Source organism: Numida meleagris, chromosome 5 (genome assembly GCF_002078875.1).
Source record: "Numida meleagris isolate 19003 breed g44 Domestic line chromosome 5, NumMel1.0, whole genome shotgun sequence".
Classification (NCBI taxonomy): Eukaryota; Metazoa; Chordata; class Aves; order Galliformes; family Numididae; genus Numida; species Numida meleagris.
The window spans coordinates 538593-558338 of record NC_034413.1 but is presented as its reverse complement, the minus strand read 5'-3'; the positions used below and the strand labels follow the sequence as shown (position 1 = coordinate 558338).

The 19746-nt window shown below is 56.7% G+C and overlaps 2 protein-coding genes across 8 annotated transcripts in view; one reads left to right on the top strand and one right to left on the bottom strand.

Annotated features, from left to right (window-relative positions):
- DPYSL4 (dihydropyrimidinase like 4) lies at positions 1460-13932 on the top strand. 4 transcript variants are annotated; one of them, XM_021398888.1, is made up of 14 exons: positions 1660-1948; positions 3687-3775; positions 3896-4080; positions 4979-5143; positions 6185-6246; positions 6338-6418; positions 7541-7609; positions 7721-7841; positions 8491-8647; positions 9707-9848; positions 10857-11027; positions 11366-11545; positions 13111-13282; positions 13679-13932. In XM_021398888.1, exons 1-14 carry the CDS (start codon positions 1679-1681, stop codon positions 13768-13770), a joined length of 1956 nt encoding a protein of 651 aa, XP_021254563.1. In that variant the 5' UTR covers positions 1660-1678; the 3' UTR covers positions 13771-13932. The 4 variants fall into 4 exon arrangements, with proteins under 4 accessions (XP_021254566.1, XP_021254563.1, XP_021254565.1 ...); XM_021398890.1 differs by lacking the exon at positions 1660-1948 and adding an exon at positions 2203-2283; XM_021398891.1 differs by having other exon boundaries at positions 1460-1948; positions 13111-13932.
- Positions 14806-19746, bottom strand: part of STK32C (serine/threonine kinase 32C) — a 69018-nt gene continuing 64077 nt past the window's right edge. For 2 of the 4 annotated variants that reach the window (XR_002439386.1, XR_002439385.1), the window contains 3 exons: positions 19586-19653; positions 16419-18963; positions 14806-16207 (listed from right to left, as the gene is read on the bottom strand). Coding sequence is in view for 2 of the 4 variants with exons in the window: in XM_021398892.1 (XP_021254567.1) it covers positions 18825-18963; positions 19586-19653 (207 nt within the window). In the remaining 2 variants the exon portion in view is untranslated. The other 2 variants (XM_021398892.1, XM_021398893.1) reach the window with 2 other exon arrangements.

The window sequence follows — 19746 nt, the reverse complement described above, 5'->3', positions numbered from 1 at the left end:
CAGCTGGGGCAGCCCCGGCCCTGGTGGAGATGCTGCAGGCCGGGCAGCCCCGGGGCACTCTCTGCAGAATGCCTCGAGCCCACGGCCAGAGTGTGGCACTGGGCAGCACAGGGCGAAGGAGCCGCCTCCAAACTGAGATCCCCGGCAACTCAGGCCCCGCTTCGGTGTGTGTGTGTGTGTGTGTGTGATGTGCGGGGTCCAGCTCTGGCTCCCGCTGGTTAGAGCTCCTTTCGGGGTTTTCTTTAATAAGAAAGCTGTACAGGACAGGTCCATGTGTAAATAAGGGATTACGCTTATGTAGATGTTAATATTTATATGTAAAAAGTTATGTACATAGGAAAGAAAAAAAAATGGCTGAAAGAATGTTTTAAAAATAGCTTCTTCTGTCTAAAGGCTCAGAAGGACAGCGACACAGGCGTGCTGCTGAACTCCACGTGAGCGCTTTGTGCTCGGCTTGGGGATGCTCGGGGCTCAGTCCCGGGGGCGGCCCCAGCCCTGCCCCCCACGGGGCGGAGGGGCACGCACCGGGCGCACTGCCCGCTCACTGCGGCTCCGTACGGCAGCCGTGCTCTGCCCACCGGAGTTCGGAAAGAGCGTGTAATGCGTTAGCTGCTGCACGGAGAGCTTCTGAAGAAATGCCAAAGGAGTCACAGGTGCTCCCTGTTCGGGTACTGCAGCGCTGGGCAGAGGCACGGGCCGGGCCGGACTGGTGCAATCGCGGCCGAACCAAGCCCCGCTCGGATCTCAGCTCGCCTCGCTGCAGGAGCGCGGCCACCAGCGAGCGCTCTGCTCCAGTAGCGCCCGTAGCTTCCAGCGCATCCCCGAGTGCCTTACGCAGCTCCCGAACAAAGGCCGGCAGCCCACAGGGAGCCCCGCACAGCGGGCTCAGGAACCCGCGCTGCGGATACGTGCATCGCAGCCTGCACCGACGGACGGCACGCTTCCTAAAAAGGAACTATCGAACGTGGATGCAAACCAGAGAAAATGGTTTGCCCCGGCCGCTGCGCCGTGCCGCCCGCTCTCCTCTGTAACCTCCAGCAGCCGCATCCCGAGCACAGAACGCTGGGTCAGCGCCGAGGCAGCGAGTGCTGGGCCCAAAGCGGGGCCGCACCGATCAGTTACAGAGTTTTACACATATTTTTGTATCGTGATTCATATGATATATATCAAGAGACTTTCTATTCATTTGTAAAATACATAAATTATTGTAAACTTTTAATAAAAAGAGCTGTTTTAAACCTTGAAATCGGTGAATTGCTTCCTCCCGGCTGCAGGTGAAAGCCTCGCGTTAATCACGGGCGCTTCGCTCCCTCTTTCCGTGATGCCCTAACTTTAAACAGCTGAAGTTCCACCTGAACCACTGACGATACCCGGAACAAAACCCACACCCTCAGCGCGGCCCCTCCCCCCGGGCCCAGCGCCGAACTCCGTCGTTCTCAGCTGCTGACCGCGTGCACCACAGACCCCTCGGGACCCCGGGCGGATCGCCTGTCCGCAGCACCCCGGGCCGGGGGCACGGCGCTGCCATCGCTCCGGATTGCCGCCCGCGGCGGGGGGCGGCGCGGAGAAGCGCCGGGCGCGGTTGGGGGGCGCTCCCAGAGGACGGGGCGCGGCCGTCGGAGGTGGGCGCTGCGCGGCTGCGGGCGCTGCTCCCGCGCGGTGCCGCCCGGTGCCCGCCATGGCGGAGCGGAGCGCCGAGCCGCTGCCCGCCTGCTTCGCGGGTCTGGGCGCGGGCAGCCCCCGTCCGCGGCAGAAGCGCGGCGGGATGTTCTGCAGCGTGGAGGACGCCTTCGACAACAAGACGTTGGATTTCCCCTCGCTCGGCGGCGGCGGTGGCGGCCGGTCCCGTGCCTCCGCGACCCCGTCCGACGGCAACGGCAGCCCCGCGCCGCCGCCGCGCTCTCCGGGAGCCGCCGCCGCGGGAGGGACGCCCGACGGCTGCAGGAAGGTGCGTACGTGCGTGGGGCCGGCTGCGCCCGCCGCTCCGGTCCGTCCCGTGCCTTCGTCCCGCGCCGTCGGGGGAGCCCCGAGCGGGGGCCGGGGACAGCCAGCACAGCGGGTGCCAGGAGCGGGGCTACCGCTCGCCCCGGTTCTGACGGAGCCCCCTATGGCGGCCGCGGAGCCGCTTCCGACGGCAGCAGCGGGAGCGTGGCCCCGGCGGGCGGGGGGAGCCGGCGGCGGGGGGCGCGCAGGCGCGGGGCCGCGCACGGCCGGGCACGGCGCAGGCACACGGCGCGGCGGAAGATGTCGAACCCGGGCAAGAGGAGCGGCCCCCGCGGCACGGTGAGGGGCTCCGAGGGGGGGGCGGGCTCGCGCTGTTCCGCAGCGGGAGTGGAAGAGCCGGGCTCGGCCGCGCGTCCCGGCTGGGAGCCCTCGGCTCCTTCGGGAGTGTGCTCCGCCGTGCCGGGGTTGTACGGTCCCGAACCGCGACCCCCGGCCCCGCGTCGCGGCCTCGGGCGCGGGGCGCTTCGGTGGCGGCGGCCCCGCGTGACCCGGCGTGACCCGGCGCTCCGGCTCCGCGGCTTTGTCTGCCCGGCGGCCCCGCCGCGACCCGCACACAAAGCCGCGCTCCGCAGACAAAGGCGGCGGCTCCGGTCCCCTCGGCCCCGCAGCGCCCCGAGCCCCGCCGTGCCCCGCGGCCGATCCCGCGCCCGGAGCGCTGCGGGGGGGCCCGGGCCGATCCTCCGCCTGTTGTCGCCGCTCTGTTTGGGAGCGCTCCGCCAACCGGCGCCGCCGCTGCTGTAGGAGGGGATTCCCTGCTCCTATTGCCAGGGCTTCCGAGCAGAAGTGAGGGAAATCTCCAGACAGCAGCGCTGCCTCTTTTTTTCTTTTTTTCTTTTTTCCTTTTCTTTTCTTTTTTCCTACATTTCTTCATTTGTATAAATAATACTTCTTTCCCCATTCCAAATGTTATATCTAACAGATGAGTATCCCGGCGTTCCCTTTTTAGGGCCTTTTTTTTTTTTTTTTTTTTTTTTTTTTTTTTTTTTTTTTTTTTTTTTTTTTTTGCCGGCTCGTGGCTGAGTTTTCCCGCAGACATCGCGGTGTCGGAGCGGAGCCGGCATCCCGGCTGGGGGGCGGGGATTTGCGGCGTGCCCGTGGGGCGGCCGGCACGGAGCCTTCTCGTGATTGATGTTATGGGACACGCAGGAACAATAGCGACGCGATAAACGGGTTTTCAGAGGGGCGGTGCGGTTGTTCACGGTTCCTCCGTGTGCCGCGGAGGCCCCTTCCCCCGCGCCCTGTTGTGTGCGCGCTGTCCGGCAGCAGCACGCGTTGCTGGCGCGTTGCTGGTGGTTTCGCAGGGGGCAGCCCCGCGTGCTTCCCTCGCGGTGTTTGTGCCGAGGCCGTGCCCCGGCGTTGCCTGTTTCGGCCTCGGTAATATTTGTTAATATAGCAGAGGGTCGCAAAGGAGCCTTCTAGTTGTGCTGCAGCTCCACCGCTTTGTAATGTTGCTGGCTAAAGATCTCATCAATCTGCCAGCGGTGCCACAGCCTTGCTTTGAAAGGAGGAAAGTCCTTGAGGCGTTACCACCTCCACCCAGGCTGGAGAAGCTAACGATGTCCATAAACCAGCAGGTCGATGAGCTGCACCTGGCGCTGCTTGCAGCAGGAGCCCCGGGCCCAGGTCTCCCCATGAGCCGCGTCCACGTGAAGAAATCGTGCTTTTGTTTTTTCCCCCACTAGAGCGAGCAGCTTCTAATCAAGGGCGGCAAAATCGTCAACGACGACCAGTCGTTTTATGCCGACATATATGTGGAAGATGGGCTAATAAAGTAAGTGAGATTTTGTAACGTCGCTGCCGGGCAGATCCCGGCGTCGTTCGATTTGCACGAAGCTCCGTGCTGAGGGGCTGCGGGGGGTGGGTGGTGTGCTCATCTTCATGCTGTTTTCAGACAGATTGGAGAGAACCTGGCTGTTCCCGGCGGGGTGAGGACGGTGGATGCCTACGGGCAGCTGGTGGTGCCGGGCGGCATCGACGTGCACACGCGGCTGCAGATGGCCGTGATGGGGATGGCCTCCGCCGACGACTTCTACCAAGGCACGAGAGCGGCCCTGGCGGGAGGAACCACGATGATAAGTAAGATGGGCAGCGCTGAGCTGAGGGCCGTGCAGGGCCTTTGTCACGGCAGAGCATAGTTCTCCTCGTAGCAGAGAAAGGTTCATTCTTCTGCAGTCACTGAAGCACTAAAAAGCAAAGAATGCATGATGTGCTTTTCAGTAACCTCCTTCCTTTGCAGTACATATGTATTGAACATACTGAGCTGTTCCTGCTTCACCTCGTGGAACCACAGAACCATTCAGGCTGGAAAAGCCCTCCGAGACCCCCAGCCCCACCCCCACACCGTGCCCCCTGCCCACGTCCCTCATTGCCACATCCCTGCAGGTCTGAGCACCTCCCCCTGGGCAGCTGTGCCAGCGCCTGGCCGCTCTCTGGAGAGGAAATGTTTCCTAATATCCAACTTGAATCTTATGACATTAAAACAGAGGAAAACTTTAATCACCATTTCGTATATTTTTTAATAGCTATACAGCTGCATTTATAAATTTATCAGCTCTGTGAGCGTGGGATCCACTTTGTTACAAATGTCAATTTTGATTTCTATTTGTTTTTATTCTGGCCCCAAAGCCCATGGCAGCACTTGTCTGAAGGGAGCTCAGCAAGCCCTGCCCCAGCTCCTTGCGTCCATCTGCCCACCCAGAGAGGTGGGGGTGGTCCCTGCAGACAGCCCAGGGCAGGGGCTGGGCTCTGAGCACCCGATGGAGCTGTGGGTGTCCCTGCTCCCTGCAGGGTGGCACCAGGTGTCCTTTACGGGTCCCTTCCAACGCAGATGGTTCTGTGATTCTGTGCATGTGCATTGCTATTGGAATGTCTCCCTGGGGCGGTGGGGCTGTGGCTGCGGTGACCCCTGGAGCTCCTCCAGCCACACGCTGCTGTCCCCAGGCGCAGCACCCCAGCGCTGCGCGGTGTCTTTCAGTGGACCACGTGCTGCCCGAGGCCGGGACGAGCCTGCTGGCTGCCTACGAGCAGTGGCGGCAGCGTGCTGACAGCAAGGCGTGCTGCGACTACGCGCTGCACATCGACATCCCCCGCTGGCACGAGAGCCTGAAGGAGGAGCTGGAGGCGCTGGTGAAGGACAAGGGTAAGGAGTGCAGAGCAGTGCTCTGGGCACAGCAGCGCGGAGGTTGCGGTATGGGCACCTGAGCAGCTTCCCATGGGATGAGCTGTGGCAGCGATGGCCTCTCTGCAGGAATGCCTTGTGCAGGCATGCACGTGTGCATGTGGGGGGCTTGCTCCTTTCTGTGGAGGTGTGAGCTGCTGTCCCCAACTGCCGAGGCTAAAGGAGTGGGGAGGGGGCTTACACTGGATCCATACCCTAACGTGTTTTGCAGTGTCTTGGGTGATTTGCAGCTCAGCACTGAAAGTCTGTGTTGGGAACTACAGAATTGCACCTGCATCCTGATTCTGGCTCCCTGAGTTAGAGAAACTGCTTAAATAAAAACATTCAGGGTTGGGCTTTAGAGTGAGATGAAGCGCTGGGCTTTTCCCGGAGATGGCCTTTGTGTTCTAATTCCTGCACATTCGAAAGCATCCCTTGGACGCAGCCTGGGGAGGTGCTGGCCGGGCGTCAGGAATCCCTGCCTTTCATTAATACTTAATGCCATGTTTGGAACTGCATTTTGCTTTCAGATATGCTAATGCGGAGCTAAATGACTTCAGTGTAATTTGCAGGCTTGCAAGCAAGGCCTTAATTGGTCGTTTAGCATAGAAATTTGCAGTGAATCTCCTATTAAAATGCCGAGCAGCTGGAGTAATGAACCATTTGGAGCTTAAACCAGACATTTTTCATATGTACTTTCTCATGAAATACAGTTTGTTTGTGATTTGATCGTAGTTTGGAATTAGTTGTTGCCTTTATCCACATAAAATACGTTGGCAGTTCCCAGGCTTACACTCTGTGCTCCATGAATCGTGTTTTATGTTCAGTAGAAACAATTGGGATTGTGTGCAATGCTGTGTGCCCGTTTCTCTAACGGAATAATGCACTGAGTAACAGTGCTTAGAAAGAAGAGGGGCCCGTGTTGGTTTGCTCCCTGCCTGAGCCTGCACAAAGCTCAGCCGTGCCCGGGCTCTGAGCTCTGAGCCCTGGCAATCATGGCACTTCTCATTTTCTCTTTCCAAGGTGTGAACTCCTTCCTGGTTTACATGGCTTACAAGGACAAGCTTCAGTGCACCGATGCCCAGGTAGTGCACACAGCTGGCGTGCAGTGGAAGCAGTGAGCGCACTGAGCGGAATCCGTTTGTCTGATACTGGGTGCCCGTTCTCTCTTGGCAGATGTATGAAATATTCTGCATTATTCGAGACCTGGGGGCCGTAGCCCAAGTGCACGCTGAAAACGGAGACATCATCGAAGAGGTCCGGTGCTTACATTCACTTGCTTTGCAGGCTGATTGCAGTAACTCGGTGTGAGGCAAAGCGCTGACTCAGCGGATGGTTGGTAGTGTCTGACAGGAGGTGCCAGCATGCTTTCAGCACTCATTTGATGCTGCAAAATCAATAGGAAAGTGTCCGAGCGAGACAGAGGAGCAGCCCGCTCTGGACACAACCGCTTTGTGAAGAGAGTCAGCGTGCGTTTTGCAGTGCGTGCTGTCTGCTGGCATCGCCTGGGTCCTTCACCGTAACGCCTCCGACAGAAACCTGGCTGCGTGGGGTGACCTTGCTGCAGCACAGCGGTCTCTGATTGCTCCTTGCACATGAACTGAGATGGGAAGAGGTCGGGGGTGCGGCCGTGCTGCTCCCTGCACCCCACCCCTTCTCCCACCCACGCGCACCTGGTGGGGGGATTTGGCCTCCGGGACAATCTGATTACCAAAGCTTTGGAGGGACAGGGCTGGCAGGAAATCCTGTTGTGGCAGCGTGTGCGGACGCAGGAACATGCAGGGGGATCTGGGGCTCCTGGTAAAAGCAGCAGCGTCCTCCCAGTTCAGCGCACTCACTTGGGTTTCGTCCAGAGATCTGCTCGGTAGCTCCCTACCAGTTCTCCGAGGCGCTTCCCGTGGCTGCCTGCCTGCTGGCAGTGCTGTTTGTCCCTCTGCTTATTGTGGGTAGAGCTCCTGTGTAGCCCGGGCCTCTCGAATCCTGGAGAAGGCTGAAGAGTTCTGTGTTTTCTCGATAATCTGCATTACACTTGGTCATATGTATCTCCAAAAATAAGTCAATACCGTATTTGGTATTGCAAACTCTTCATTATTTTTCTTTTTCCCATTAGACAAGAAAGTTCTAGGCAGACGCTGCGGATGGATGCTTAGAGCAGAATTAGACATGCAGTTCCTTTTTGCTTGTGTTCAGAAAGCAGAACCCCGATCCTTGAAACTGGTTTAGTTGAACAAACAAGATGGAGGCTCGTTGCCACCCCCAATGTGCTGTGGTTCACAGCTGTACTCCTCCTTGCCATCAGCCCCCAGGTGCTTCTGAACGCTGTGTCTGTGTCCCACGCTGCTTCAGACCGACCGCTTTCCTTCATCTTTGTCCCCTTAGGAGCAGAAGAGGCTGCTGGAGCTTGGGATCACGGGGCCGGAGGGGCACGTCCTGAGCCGTCCCGAGGAGGTAACGCTGCTGGCACTTCCAGGGAGCTGCTCTCAGCTGTAGGCAGCTGCTGCTCGCGGGTTCCTCGGAGCTGCGAGGAGATGCTCTCTGCCTCTGTGCTTGTGTCCGCAGGTTGAAGCAGAGGCGGTGTACCGTGCAATTACAATAGCAAAACAAGCCAACTGCCCCTTGTACGTCACGAAAATAATGAGCAAAAGCGCAGCGGATGTAGTAGCTCAAGCGAAGAGAAAAGGTAAAGCTCTATGTCGTGTCTGTGTGCTAAGTGAGCCTGCTCAAATACGTCCAGGAATGCTACTCTAGCTGCAGGGCCTAATTGCTCGTTATCACCCCAGTTCTCTCGCTTTCTAAGGGTGCTAACCTTGGTGTTGGCTGTTCCTCACCGCGTGCCGGAGCTAACTGCTCTGAGCTGCACTCCAAAGATGTGAAGGGATGTACTTGAAACTTTGACACCTGAACACCAGTAGATGCAGCTGAAAAAAGAGAACTCCTAATTATTTAGCATGAGCCAAATGAAAAATGGAACTGGAACAAAGGCTAAATTCCTACTGGGGAGTGGTGGGGAGAGCCAGCCATGCTCCTGCAGGGAGCCAGGTACAGAGCTGTGAGCTGAGGGAGCAGCGGTGTGCGGCCACGTCTGCTCCCAGCCAGAGGGATGGAGGCTGGGTGCAGATTATAGAATCATGGAACCACGAAGGCTGGAAAAGCCCTCTGAGATCCCCACCGTGCCCACTGCCCACATCCACCAGTGCCACATCCCCGCGGGTCTGAACACCTCCAGGGACGGGCCCCCCCCACCCCGGGCAGTCTCAGCCAGTGCTGACCGCTCTTCAGAGAAGTAGTTTTTCCCAGTACCCAACCTGAGGCTGCAAAGCCAATTGCAGGCACTGTGGTGTACGGCGAGCCCATCACTGCCAGCCTGGGCGCCGACGGCTCGCACTACTGGAGCAAGAACTGGGCCAAGGCCGCGGCCTTCGTCACCTCGCCTCCGCTCAGCCCTGACCCCACCACGCCGGAGCACCTCGCCTCCCTGCTGTCCTGGTGAGTGCAGCCCGGGAATCACACCTGGTGTGGGGACGTGGGCAGTGCTGGTCACAAGGCCGGGGTGGGCTCTGGGGCCATGGCACGGCCTGCGCCCTGCTGAGCGCCCTGCTGAGCAACCCGTTCCGTGCTGACGTCAGATAAAGGGTTTTACTGGGAGCAACTCTGGGTATTCACAGGATTTGAAATCTGAACCGTAAGCGCTTGGGGATGGTGCACGCAGGGCCGATTCAGTCAGCTGTTGTCCGGCAGAGCCCACCGTGTCAGCACAAGCATCCCCAGAGCAGTGCACAGTCACAGTGCTGACAGCCCTGCAGGCACAGGGACGGGCAAATAGAAATAGAGCTGTGTGTGCTGCACCGTGTCTGGGATGCAGTGGTGACCGTGCGGGGCTGGCTGCAGCCGTGTGCTGGTGTGCAGTGCATGTACGTACGGTGCTGGGTGACCTGCAGCACGTTATGGGGCCTGAGATGGACTTGTTGCATTTGACCGTATCCTTGCTTTAAAAGGTACTTGGGCAGTGCATCAGAAGAATGTTTTTTCTTAGAACCATCTTCATATTGAAAGTGTAAGGTTCAAAAGGAAGGTAAAGAGATCAGGATATTTAATAAATAGTAGAAATAACAGCCAGATGAGGAGAAAATAGCAAAAGTGCTTATGAGGCTACGGCTACTGCTCTTAGATCCAGTGCTTAATGTCTGTGTAGGTGAATAGAGCGCAGCACCTCTGTGTACCTCTGCACTTGACATCCAGTGGGACTTAGGGATCTAAGTCGCCTGCCTGCGAGGCTGTATTGATGAGATCAGCGTATGTCATGCAATCACAGAACCATTCAGGATGGGGAAGCCCCCCAAGATCCCCACGTCCACCCCCAGCCCTCCCCTACCATGCCCACTGCCCACATCCCAGAGCTCGGGGCCTGGGGGCCAGTGTGTCAGGCACAGCTCCTAGCGAGCTTCCCCAGGGCGGCAGCTGTGCAGGAAGGGCAGGTTTGCTGAGAAGCCCGTTCGGCTGCTGTCTCTGTGGTGTCCTCTGACCACGTCTCTCTGTTGGGTGCAGCGGGGACCTGCAGGTGGCAGGCAGCGCTCACTGCACGTTCACCACCGCCCAGAAGGCCGTGGGGAAGGACAACTTCACCCTCATCCCCGAGGGGACGAATGGCATCGAGGAGAGGATGTCGATGATCTGGGAGAAGTGCGTGGTAGGTGCAGAAATAAATAACCCGATTCCTTCCAAGTTGTGCATGCAAGTGGATGTGAACGGTGCTCAAATCGGGTGATGTCAGATTTCTCATTAATTCAGATGAGCCCTGAAGTGTGACACTGTCTAGACGGCTCCTTCAAAAGAGCTAGGCAATGGAGGAAATGTGACACTGAGTGCCTTCAAAGCCTCTTCAAAGGCTTCAGCGGGGGGGAACAGCCCCCGCGCTGTGATGTGCAGTCAGGAGGCAGCTCTCAGCGGATCGCTGTGAGGGGCGAGATGCTGCTCTTTGCTGCTCGTGGGGGGGTGGGGACGGAGCATCGCCCTCTGCCCGTGTCCGCCTGCAGCCACCGCGGTCCTGCCCTGCAGCACTGTGCTCAGCCCGGGGCCGCATCCCTGGTGCTGCACCACGTGGCATAGGGCTCCGTGGGGACTGTGTGGGGAACTGCACCACGGTCTGATGGAGGCTTAGTTCCTGAGATAAACACAATTTATCTTAAGATAATTCAAGTTAAGATATTTAAGGCAGTTGATGAGAAATAGTACTTCCTAGGTTCATTTTTAGTCTTTATTGTAATATCCTTAGTCATCTCTGGTGGATGTGAGACTCCTGTACAGGGCACCTAAGCCTACAAAGAACGCCCTTTTTGGAGACCTTATCTTTAACAGTGCAGAAGGCAAACCCTCTAGTGCATCATTAGCTGCCAGGGATGAGGCCCGGATCTCCCTTCCCTCTGAGTGTGGCTGCGTGGAGCTCCTCACCCCTCGGTATCAGTCTGTGATGGTGCAGCTCCTCCTGGCCTCGTCCAGGTGGCCTGGCTCCATGAACAGGTCGGGGCTGTGGTGGCTGACTCACTCCAGGAAGGGGTTGGGAGGATTTGCTGTGTGTAGAGCATTAAGAGCCAGGCCGCGTGCGGTCCTGCTGCTTGCGGAGGAAGTACTGCTCGGTTGTGGTGGGAGCTCTGTGCTGTCCTGTATCAAACAGCCCTTCCCTCCTCCTGCTGCTCAGGTCTCAGGGAAGATGGATGAGAACGATTTTGTGGCGGTGACCAGTACAAATGCTGCCAAAATCTTTAACTGCTACCCCAGGAAAGGGCGAATCGCGGTGGGCTCTGATGCAGACTTGGTCTTGTGGAACCCCAAGGCTACAAAAATTATCTCTGCAAAAACCCACAATTTGGTAAGATACCTTTTTAATTATTTTCCTGAGCTGATTTTAAAGTCGGAAGGGAGGAGCAAAGCAACATATTTCTTCAGATCGAAAAGATGAGCGCGTTCACCATGTGAATGGAGGAGTGATGCGTGGCAGCAGAGGAAAGACCTTGCGTTTCCTTTGTAAAACGCAAAGCTTGGTGTTTGCTGCACAGCTGGGCAGGTCGGGGGGGGTGGGACTGTGGCTGAGCTGAGACGCTTTGCTGCCACAACACAGACCTGACATGGGTCATGCTCCCTGCGGAGCAGAGAAATCAAGTGCTGACCTTGTTCTGAGTATTAAGCATCCTGGTTTGTTTTTTCCAGAACGTGGAGTACAACATCTTTGAAGGCACAGAGTGTCACGGGGCTCCTGCTGTGGTCATTAGCCAGGGGAAAGTTGTTCTTGAGGACGGGAACCTGTTTGTCACCGAGGGCTCGGGTCGCTTCATTCCTAGAAAGACGTTCCCCGATTTTGTTTATAAAAGAATAAAGGCAAGGAACAGGGTAAGGAGAACTTCCTTTGCAATAATCACCATCTCTGCATTGTTGGGCTGCGGTCACTGTTCTGCTCTGAGCACCCTGGAGCAACAGAAACGAGAGCAGTGCTGGTGTTGTAATGTTACCGTGTAATGCTCTGCTCGATGTCGTGGCATGTGCTGCTTATAATGCCAGTTTCAAAATTAGAGCTGATAATATACGTGTTAGTATTATTCACCTATTATGAAGTTACAGAGCAAAAATACGACTTCTGCCAAGTCTGTTTGTTCTGTGCTGAGATAGAAAGGAAGAATTTGGCTCTGCCTTTGTTGGAAATGATGGTGTTGCTGTATTACCACTCTGCCACTTGGCTTCTGTCCGTGACTAGTGGAGTGTTTGTAGTTACTGGAAGTAACAGCAGCCCTTCCCAGTGTGCCAGCACAGCTCTTTCAGGAGACGCAAAGCTGTGCAGGTGCACAGGAAGCCCCTTCATGACCACACCTTCCTCCCTTTTTCCTTGTGCTATTGTAGAGGTTTTCATTATGTGCTGAAGTACGTGTAGAGCAAAAATCTCAAACCCCAAACGCACCAACAGCACCGGCCACTGCAGCAGTGCTCCCCGTGTGCACCTCTGCTGTCCCTGCTGCAGTGCAGGCCGTGGTGGCACGGCAAGGCACAGCCTCATGGCCCCCCCCCCTGCTCACGGCACCTCCACGCTGTCCTTGTGTTGCAAGGGGACAGTGCCCTGGGCTGCGGGCTGGCAGTCAGGCTGAGTTTGTGTCAGTGCTGGAAGGAGACACCCCGTGCCACTGCCGTGTCACACAGGACAGACGGAGCTTGCTAAATATAAACGCTCGCGTCCTGAAGGTCCCCGGTCTCCCGGCTAGATGATAATTGAGTGTCAGAGCTGGCGGTTAGTGATTCGTTTGTTAAGTTAATTCACTTGGGCAGCCTCATTCGGCACTTTGCAAACGGCCAGACAGCCTGCCCATGTCTCCTGGTCTGTGGTTCAACCAGAGCTTCAGGAAAAAGCCTGGGTCAAAAGGAGCACAGTGGGAAGCTGATCAGAGCACTGTCTGCACAAGATAGCTGGCATGATGAGGACAAAGGATGATGCACCAGAAACACTGCTGTGGAAAATACTGTATGCTTGTGGAGAACCCATCAGGCCGTGTGCTTTTAACTTGAAACCCAGCACTTCCCCTCTGCAAAATACGTGTGTGCTGCCCCCGTGGTTCTCAAATGGCCATCAGTCATCAGTCTGCTTTGCTGCGGAGACGACGCAGCTTTAAGCAGAACTGTGGTGAATGCTGGTACCGAGCCCATTGCTCTGTTCTGGCTTTGGCTCCTCTCCCACCCAAGGACACAGAGGTTGGTAGGACGTGGTGCTGGCACTGCACTGCTCTGGTTGAGGTGTGTGCCTGTGTGACACCAGTTTGTGCTGGGCCTGTGGTGCCCGTTGCCTACCTGCAGCCTGGAGCCCAGGGCTGTGGCGTGGGGCTGGGGGCTGCATCTCCTGCACGTGAAAGGAGGGGACGGGAGGGGACCAGAACTCTCGGGCTGCCATCTCACAGCCCGCGTTCCTCCCGCAGCTGGCTGAGGTGCATGGTGTCCCGCGGGGGCTCTACGATGGCCCGGTCCACGACGTCGTCCTCAGCACCAAAACTGGGCCCCCCACCGCGGCCTCCAGGATTGCGGCCTGTGCCGGCAAAGTGCCCGCCGTGCCCGTGCGCAACCTGCACCAGTCAGGGTTCAGCCTGTCCGGTAAGTGCGGGCAGGGGCTGTGCGCGGGGCAGGGCTCGGAGTGGACGTGCCTCATTTGTTCCAGCTGCTTCAGGGCTGAGTCTCACAGCTCCATTCTCAGGACCGAGCACGAAAACCACCTCCACCACCCCGTGCAGCCTCCTCACATCCACCCCAAATCTCCCCCTTCTATTTAAAGCCGTTCCCCCTTGTTGTCTTCTTGTCAGACTATGCTTCTTTTAGAAGCCCCCCATTAAATACCAGAAGGCCACGCAGTCATTTACACTGTACTGTGCTAACACAGCATCCGAATCGATTTATAGGAAGACGTGGGCTATTGCCCAATAGGCCTTACAGTCGCTGCATGTGCCACCAGGGGCACCTCGTGCGCTTACGCTCTGCTGCTGCTCTCCCCAGGCTCGCAGGCTGATGACCACGTTGCCCGGCGCACGGCCCAGAAGATCATGGCCCCTCCGGGCGGGCGCTCCAACATCACCTCCCTGTCCTGATGCTGCTCCCGCGGTGCCGGCACGAAGGGCACGGCTGGTTCCCTCCAGCTCAGGGTGGAAGTGAGGTGTTGGTCAGGTGCCCTGGGCCCCTTCTTCTCTTAGGTAGAAAGTAGATGAAGCCTGCCCCAGAGGTAGCTCGCCCACCTGTCTGTCTCCCAGTCCCTAGAGCTCCTGGTCTGTAGCTCTTACCCGGATCCCCAAAGCCCTTAGCCTATGCATGCCGACACCTAGAGGTGCATTTTAACGTGTGTTCAGCAGCGCTGCTCGCTGCCTTGTGCCCAGGACGGCCACCACAGCTTGTCTGGTGTTCGTTCCTTTCTCTCCCAATGCCCGCCCTTCCTGTGAGGACTATTAACTGATGCACACTTCCCCACAAGCTGTGTGCTGGCAGCTGTCCCCAGCCCCGAGGGGCTGTCCCTGTGCAGGGGGCTGCACGCCCAGCTGCTGTAGGTACAATTTTTTTAAGGGTTATTTATACAGTTTTTCAAGTACCAAGTGTAAGTGAAATCGTAGCAGCAATACAAGGCTCTGCTGAAGGCTGCTCGCAGATGGCGGACTCATAAAATCTCTGCTAGGCAGTGTGTTACATTTCAAGGTATGTACAGAAAAGGTGAACCTCTGTGCCACAAATCTATGCATGTCCCTGAATGGTTTTCTGTTCCTTGCTTTGAATAAACGTCATTGGAAATCCTGAAGCGATGGAAGCGGCTGCCCTGCCTCGCTCTGTGTGCTCCTGCCCTGCCTTTCCATGTGCACTGGTTTGTAGAACTGCTGCTGCATAGTTCTGTACTGTGTCCCCTGGCCCTGCAGCTGCTGTGCGTGGGGCTGGGCTGCAGCTGTGGGCCTGAGTCTGCACGCTTGGACCAGGAGGGGGGGGGGGGGGGGTTCCTGGTTACCTCTGCCCAGTGCCATTACCTGTATGAATACCTGTATCAAGCATATATAAACATATATGCTCAGATATATTTAAACAAATGACTAAATTTTTTTAATGGCTTTCTCTTTTTTTTTTTTTTCCTGCAAATGCAACAAGGCTGTTGAACATCTATTTATTTTGTGTGCAAGCAGTGTTTTGCTTCCGTGAAAATAAAAGCATTTTTGAAAACTGCAAAAACCATTCACAGGGGCAACACTCACTTGAACTCATATCCCCAAACTACACAATGCTGAAACTGCAGCCAGCGAGGACAAAGGCAGCAGTAACCCCAGCACAGGGTTCCCTGGTCTCGCACAAGCTCCAGCACAGCTGTTCTTAATGAGGGGAGTGCTGCAATCCCTGGCAGCTGGGCTCCTTCATTTAAGGGTACCTGGGCAGGGGACCACTCCTCCCTGCTGCTCCCCCGGCACAGCTGTGGGTGGCTCCTCCCCAGGGCTCTGCTGCAGCACTTCAGTTCCTACAGGAGGGGCCTGGGGGGCAGAGGCAGTGCTGGCCCAGGGGCACCCCGGCCTTGGAATGGGGCAGCAAGGTTAGAAGCCTGCGGTTGTCCCAGCGATTTGTCTGAGCCCTGTCCTGAAGATCCGCCCGTCTGCCAGTGTGTCTGGTGCGTGCAGGGAGCAACCCCACCCGCAGCACTCAGCCTGTGCGGCCCTAATTCCCTCTGACAGCGCTGCGGGCTCTGGGTCAGACATTGGCAGGCGCTGGCTCAGCCAGGGAGAGGGGAGCTGCTGAGTGCAGGCGCTGTGCTGGCACCACACGGCATGAGCTGCAGGGCACGAGCTGCAGGGCCGCCTGCGAGAGCCCCACAGGCGCTGGCTGCAGCCACTGAGGAGCAGCGATCCCAGCCCTGGGGCCGGCAGCCAGGCTGCAGCGCTGCCCTGCTCTCCTTAGGCCGGGCAGCTTTTCACCCTTTCTCAGTTAAGGACTACATCTTCGTAGATGCCCACAGTGCTGAGTGCCAGCAAGTAAGCCTACTGCACCAAGAACCACAGTAAATGAGCACCATGACAGGGTTCCTGCAGCTCATCTCATTACCTTGCTCTGGGATGGCTGGAGCATCCCGCTGACCCGGGCTGTCAGGCTGAGTTTCCAAGGAACCTTCAGCACTGAGATGCTTTTTGGGGTCACCCTGCACCCCGCAGCACAATGCAGCATCGCAGCGCTCTGCAACGCAGCGTAGGGACGGGCAGTGGCTGCACAAGACCCAGGTCCAAAACCTTTGGGCTCTGTGGGGCAGGGACCCCCTCATGAAGAAATACCTGGCACACGGAGCCGCTCGTTGCCCAGCTGTACCGCAGTGCTGCTGAGGAGCTCCCAGAGCAGCAGTGAACACGCAGCAGATGGATGGCACGCTGCAGCTGTGATGCTAACTCTGTGGGCTGGATGCTCAGCAGTGGCTGTCTGCGATGTGGAAGCAAGAACTGGGTTGCAGCACGCACTCTTTACAGGACTCGTTGTTGTTCTCCTGCAGAGCAGTAACTCAGAAATGACTGCCAAAACCTGGCGATGTTAAAAATACACATTTATTACTCCACATAGGCAATGGCTTCTTGCAGTGTCTGCAAAAACACAAAGTTGTTGCCCTAACTGAAATGCTCCGTGACATGGCAGTATTGCTATGCAATAAATTACAGAAATATATTAACATAAAATACAAAGATAAACTTTACATATCCAATGGACATTGAGATAATTCAAAAATATTCCCTACCAAGGCATCAGGGTTTCGGCACGGTCCAACCTCAGGTTCGTACGACTTCATTTCTGCCGTTGTTTTACTGCTTTTACTCTCTTCTCGCCACGGTGCAGCGTGATGAAGAACTGGCAACAAAAGACCCATCCGGACCCAACCGGGCATTGGTTTCTACACAAAAAACTCCCAGCAAAGTCTACGGAATTCAATGGAAACACCTGAAAATACGCAGTTCTGCAAAACTCCCAAATACAACAGCGATAAGAAAAAAATCTTATGGCAAGAATTGAAGGAGAATAATTCATAGGCGATGTAGACGTCTCACAGCGGGTAATGGCACTCCCCGTATAAATCCGTCATACAAAAAATACACGTATTTAGATAGGTATATACAGAACGTTACTGTGGAGACCGGCTGCTCCAGGCTCTGCGCTGGGGCTGCGATAACAGCGGTGCCCCACGCTGCCCCACGAGCTCTGCTCACAGCGGGCGCTGAACCAGGCTCCACACAGCACAGGGCTCGGGGCCGGCACAGCCCCCTGCAGAGCACAGCCCCACAGCTGAGCACAGCTGCACTCCCAAACAAGACCACGTGGGACTGACGCACTATTGCTGTGCCTCCTTCTCACAATTACTCTTTGCTTTCAGTTTCATCTCCTGGGTCTATGCATAAGTAAATGGGCAGCGATAGAACCTGCTCTGCAGTGGGCAGCGGCGAAGTACACGTCCATGCTGGAAACGGGTACCCCAGTGATGCTGTACTCACAGTGTCCCAACGGCACAATGCTCCTGAAGCCTGCCGTGGCACCCGTCCTCGTGGGCGAGGCGCAGAAGCAGAAGGCTCTGGGGCAGACACACACTCCGCAGTCGGGCCTCCCACGCGTGTGCTTCCATCTCACCCCGGGGCAGCAGCCGTGCAGTACCCCCAGCACTGCTGGGCACCACCCAGGGCCGCCGCAGGCACAATGCGGGAGGTGCAGGGGGAAAGGAACAGCCCGTGGGACAGGGCTGGAGAGAGCCAGAGCAAGAGGCAGGTGTGCGGGCACGGCCCTGTGACCAGGGCTGCAGCTCGGCCCGGAGAGCGGCGGGGTCTCAGCCGGGACGTGGCCCCGGGCTTTGCGCAGAGCTCCCCCCATCGATCGCAGCAGCCCCGGAGCCCAGGTCCCTGCCCTCCCTTCATGAACGTGTGGTTCTGCACAAACACGGTCACGTACTGATTTCCACATAAAACTGTGGAAAATAAATGTTGAGTGTCATTTTTCATATAAAATAGTTTTACGTGGTTAAGCCGTTCTATTTTATCCACAGAAACTAAAAACGCAGCAGTGTTTGTCCTAAAAGAGTCTGCATCTGTTTAAAAACCTCTTCTATGCATTTTTGTGTTACAAATATAGAACAAGGATGCAAACCCAGCCACCTCCTTAGCGTCTGCCAGCAAACAGCTCTCGCTAGCTTTAAGGTGAACGTTGCTGCCATCAATCTGTGCATGACAACGGTTTTGCGTTGCAGCAGAACCCACGGCCCATGTTTAACAACAGTAACCAAAAGCCACAATGCAGCAGATTGAGCAACCAACAGAGTGAAGGCCTCTGAAACCAGGAGAAAGGCAACGCCCGCAGCTGGAGCCGACAGAGAGCTCCCGTCTTACTGAGAAGATAAAAACAGGTTTTGGTAAATTATGTACAGCACTTCTACTTTACACTGAGAACAGAGAAAACTGAAGGGTAAATTAAGACACTGCCCTCCTTTCGTGGCCAAGCAGCACTGGAAGGTGACGCACACTGCTTCCAAAAAATCCTGAACCGGTGGCAAAACGCATCCCACCAACACGGGCACACAGAGCCCCAGCGGTGCGACCCAGCACTCACAGCAGCTACGTGAAGGAAGCAAGCATCTTAAATACACCTCACATACTGCTCACGTATTTAATCACTACCCAGCCCCAGAAGTGCACAAAAAACATTTATTTACCCCGAGTCAGGAAAGACACTCTGGCAGTGGTGAGGGGACAACGGTGTGCCTACACCATCCCCGAGCTGCTGGGCCATCCCCGAGCTGCTGGCAGCCCCAGCTCACAGTGGAGCGCTCGGCCCCGCGCAGCCCTCGCTAGCAGCAGTGCCGCATACAGCGTGAGCCCCCCACCCAGCCTTCCTCCTGCTGGCTTCCCGTGATGGAGATGTAACTTCTCTTGGTGCCATCACATCGTATTAAAACCAGATCAGCTATCTGACAGTAAAAAAGAACAAGTAGTGAAATAGGTCTCCTTCCTCCGACAAGTTGCATAGCGAGTATCCTTACCCACGGCGGCACCTCGGCGTGTGGAACTGGTGCCCGTGTAAACCCAGAGCTCAGCTCTGCGAGAACTGTTTTGCTACAACGCTGCGGGATGAGCTGCTGTGCCGGGTGCTGCAGGGCGGCCTCAGCCTAGCTGCTGCCCGCCGAGGAGCACACGGAGCTGCACATGTTCAGGTTGGAGGTCTCGGACTCAGCCTCCGTCTCAGCCTCGGTGGTGGACTCAGGGGCACACACGGACTCGCTCGTCTGCTCCTGGCTCTTCTTCAACCTGCGCGGGGCAGAGGAGCACGTCACACAGATGCCCAGGGCAGCACGAGCCCCCGGCAGCCCCAGCACCCCCACAGCAGCCCATGGCAGGCCCTGGGTAAGGTAAAGCAGGGGGCTTCACACTGGTGACACCTCCAGCACATGGCAACGTCCTTACATGGGAGAAAATGTCAGTAAAACACACCACCATGTTCCCAGACGCCCAACCACAGCATGTGGGCTTCAGTGTTCCAAAGCTTGTGGCCACAGCAACGCACCCACACCACACACGGCCCCAGCACAGGGCTGACTGCTGCTCTGCTTCCAAACACAGCGGGACCCATTTGTGTGCTTGGACACAGGAAAGCAGTGCTGAATGCCAGCATTCCTGCGTTACTGTGACATGCAGAGAAAATGTGCCCATGCTCCCTGCTCTCATCTCCCAAAACCATACCCTCCAGAAGAGGGACAAGGGAACAGCACGGGGCAGCTGAGGCAGTGCCACATACGCAGGTCAGACCCGCGCAGCTTCTCTGCAGCAAAACCCCAGCAAGGTGCTCCAGGTCCTCAGGCTCCGGCACCGAGACTGGGGAAAAGCCAGGAAAAAGAACATTTTTTCTTTCCCCAAAGCAGCCCCCACTTACTTCTCTCTGTTAAAGATGACAAAGTCTTGCTGGATAGCTTCAAGGCATTCTTGGAGATAGTCATTTTCCTGTTGAAGAAAAGAACCATACGTGTGTGAGGAGTCCCATAGGCACGTCTGCTTCCTCCAGCACTGCACCGCCCCAGCCTATGCACGGCACAC

Coding starts and splice junctions, on each gene's coding strand:
- DPYSL4 (XM_021398891.1), top strand. CDS start 1,679: ATGGCGGAGCGGAGCGCCGAGCCGCTGCCCGCCTGCTTCGCGGGTCTG. Junction 3,776..3,895: donor GTGGAAGATGGGCTAATAAA/GTAAGTGAGATT, acceptor TGCTGTTTTCAG/ACAGATTGGAGAGAACCTGG. Junction 11,028..11,365: donor CTGCAAAAACCCACAATTTG/GTAAGATACCTT, acceptor TGTTTTTTCCAG/AACGTGGAGTACAACATCTT.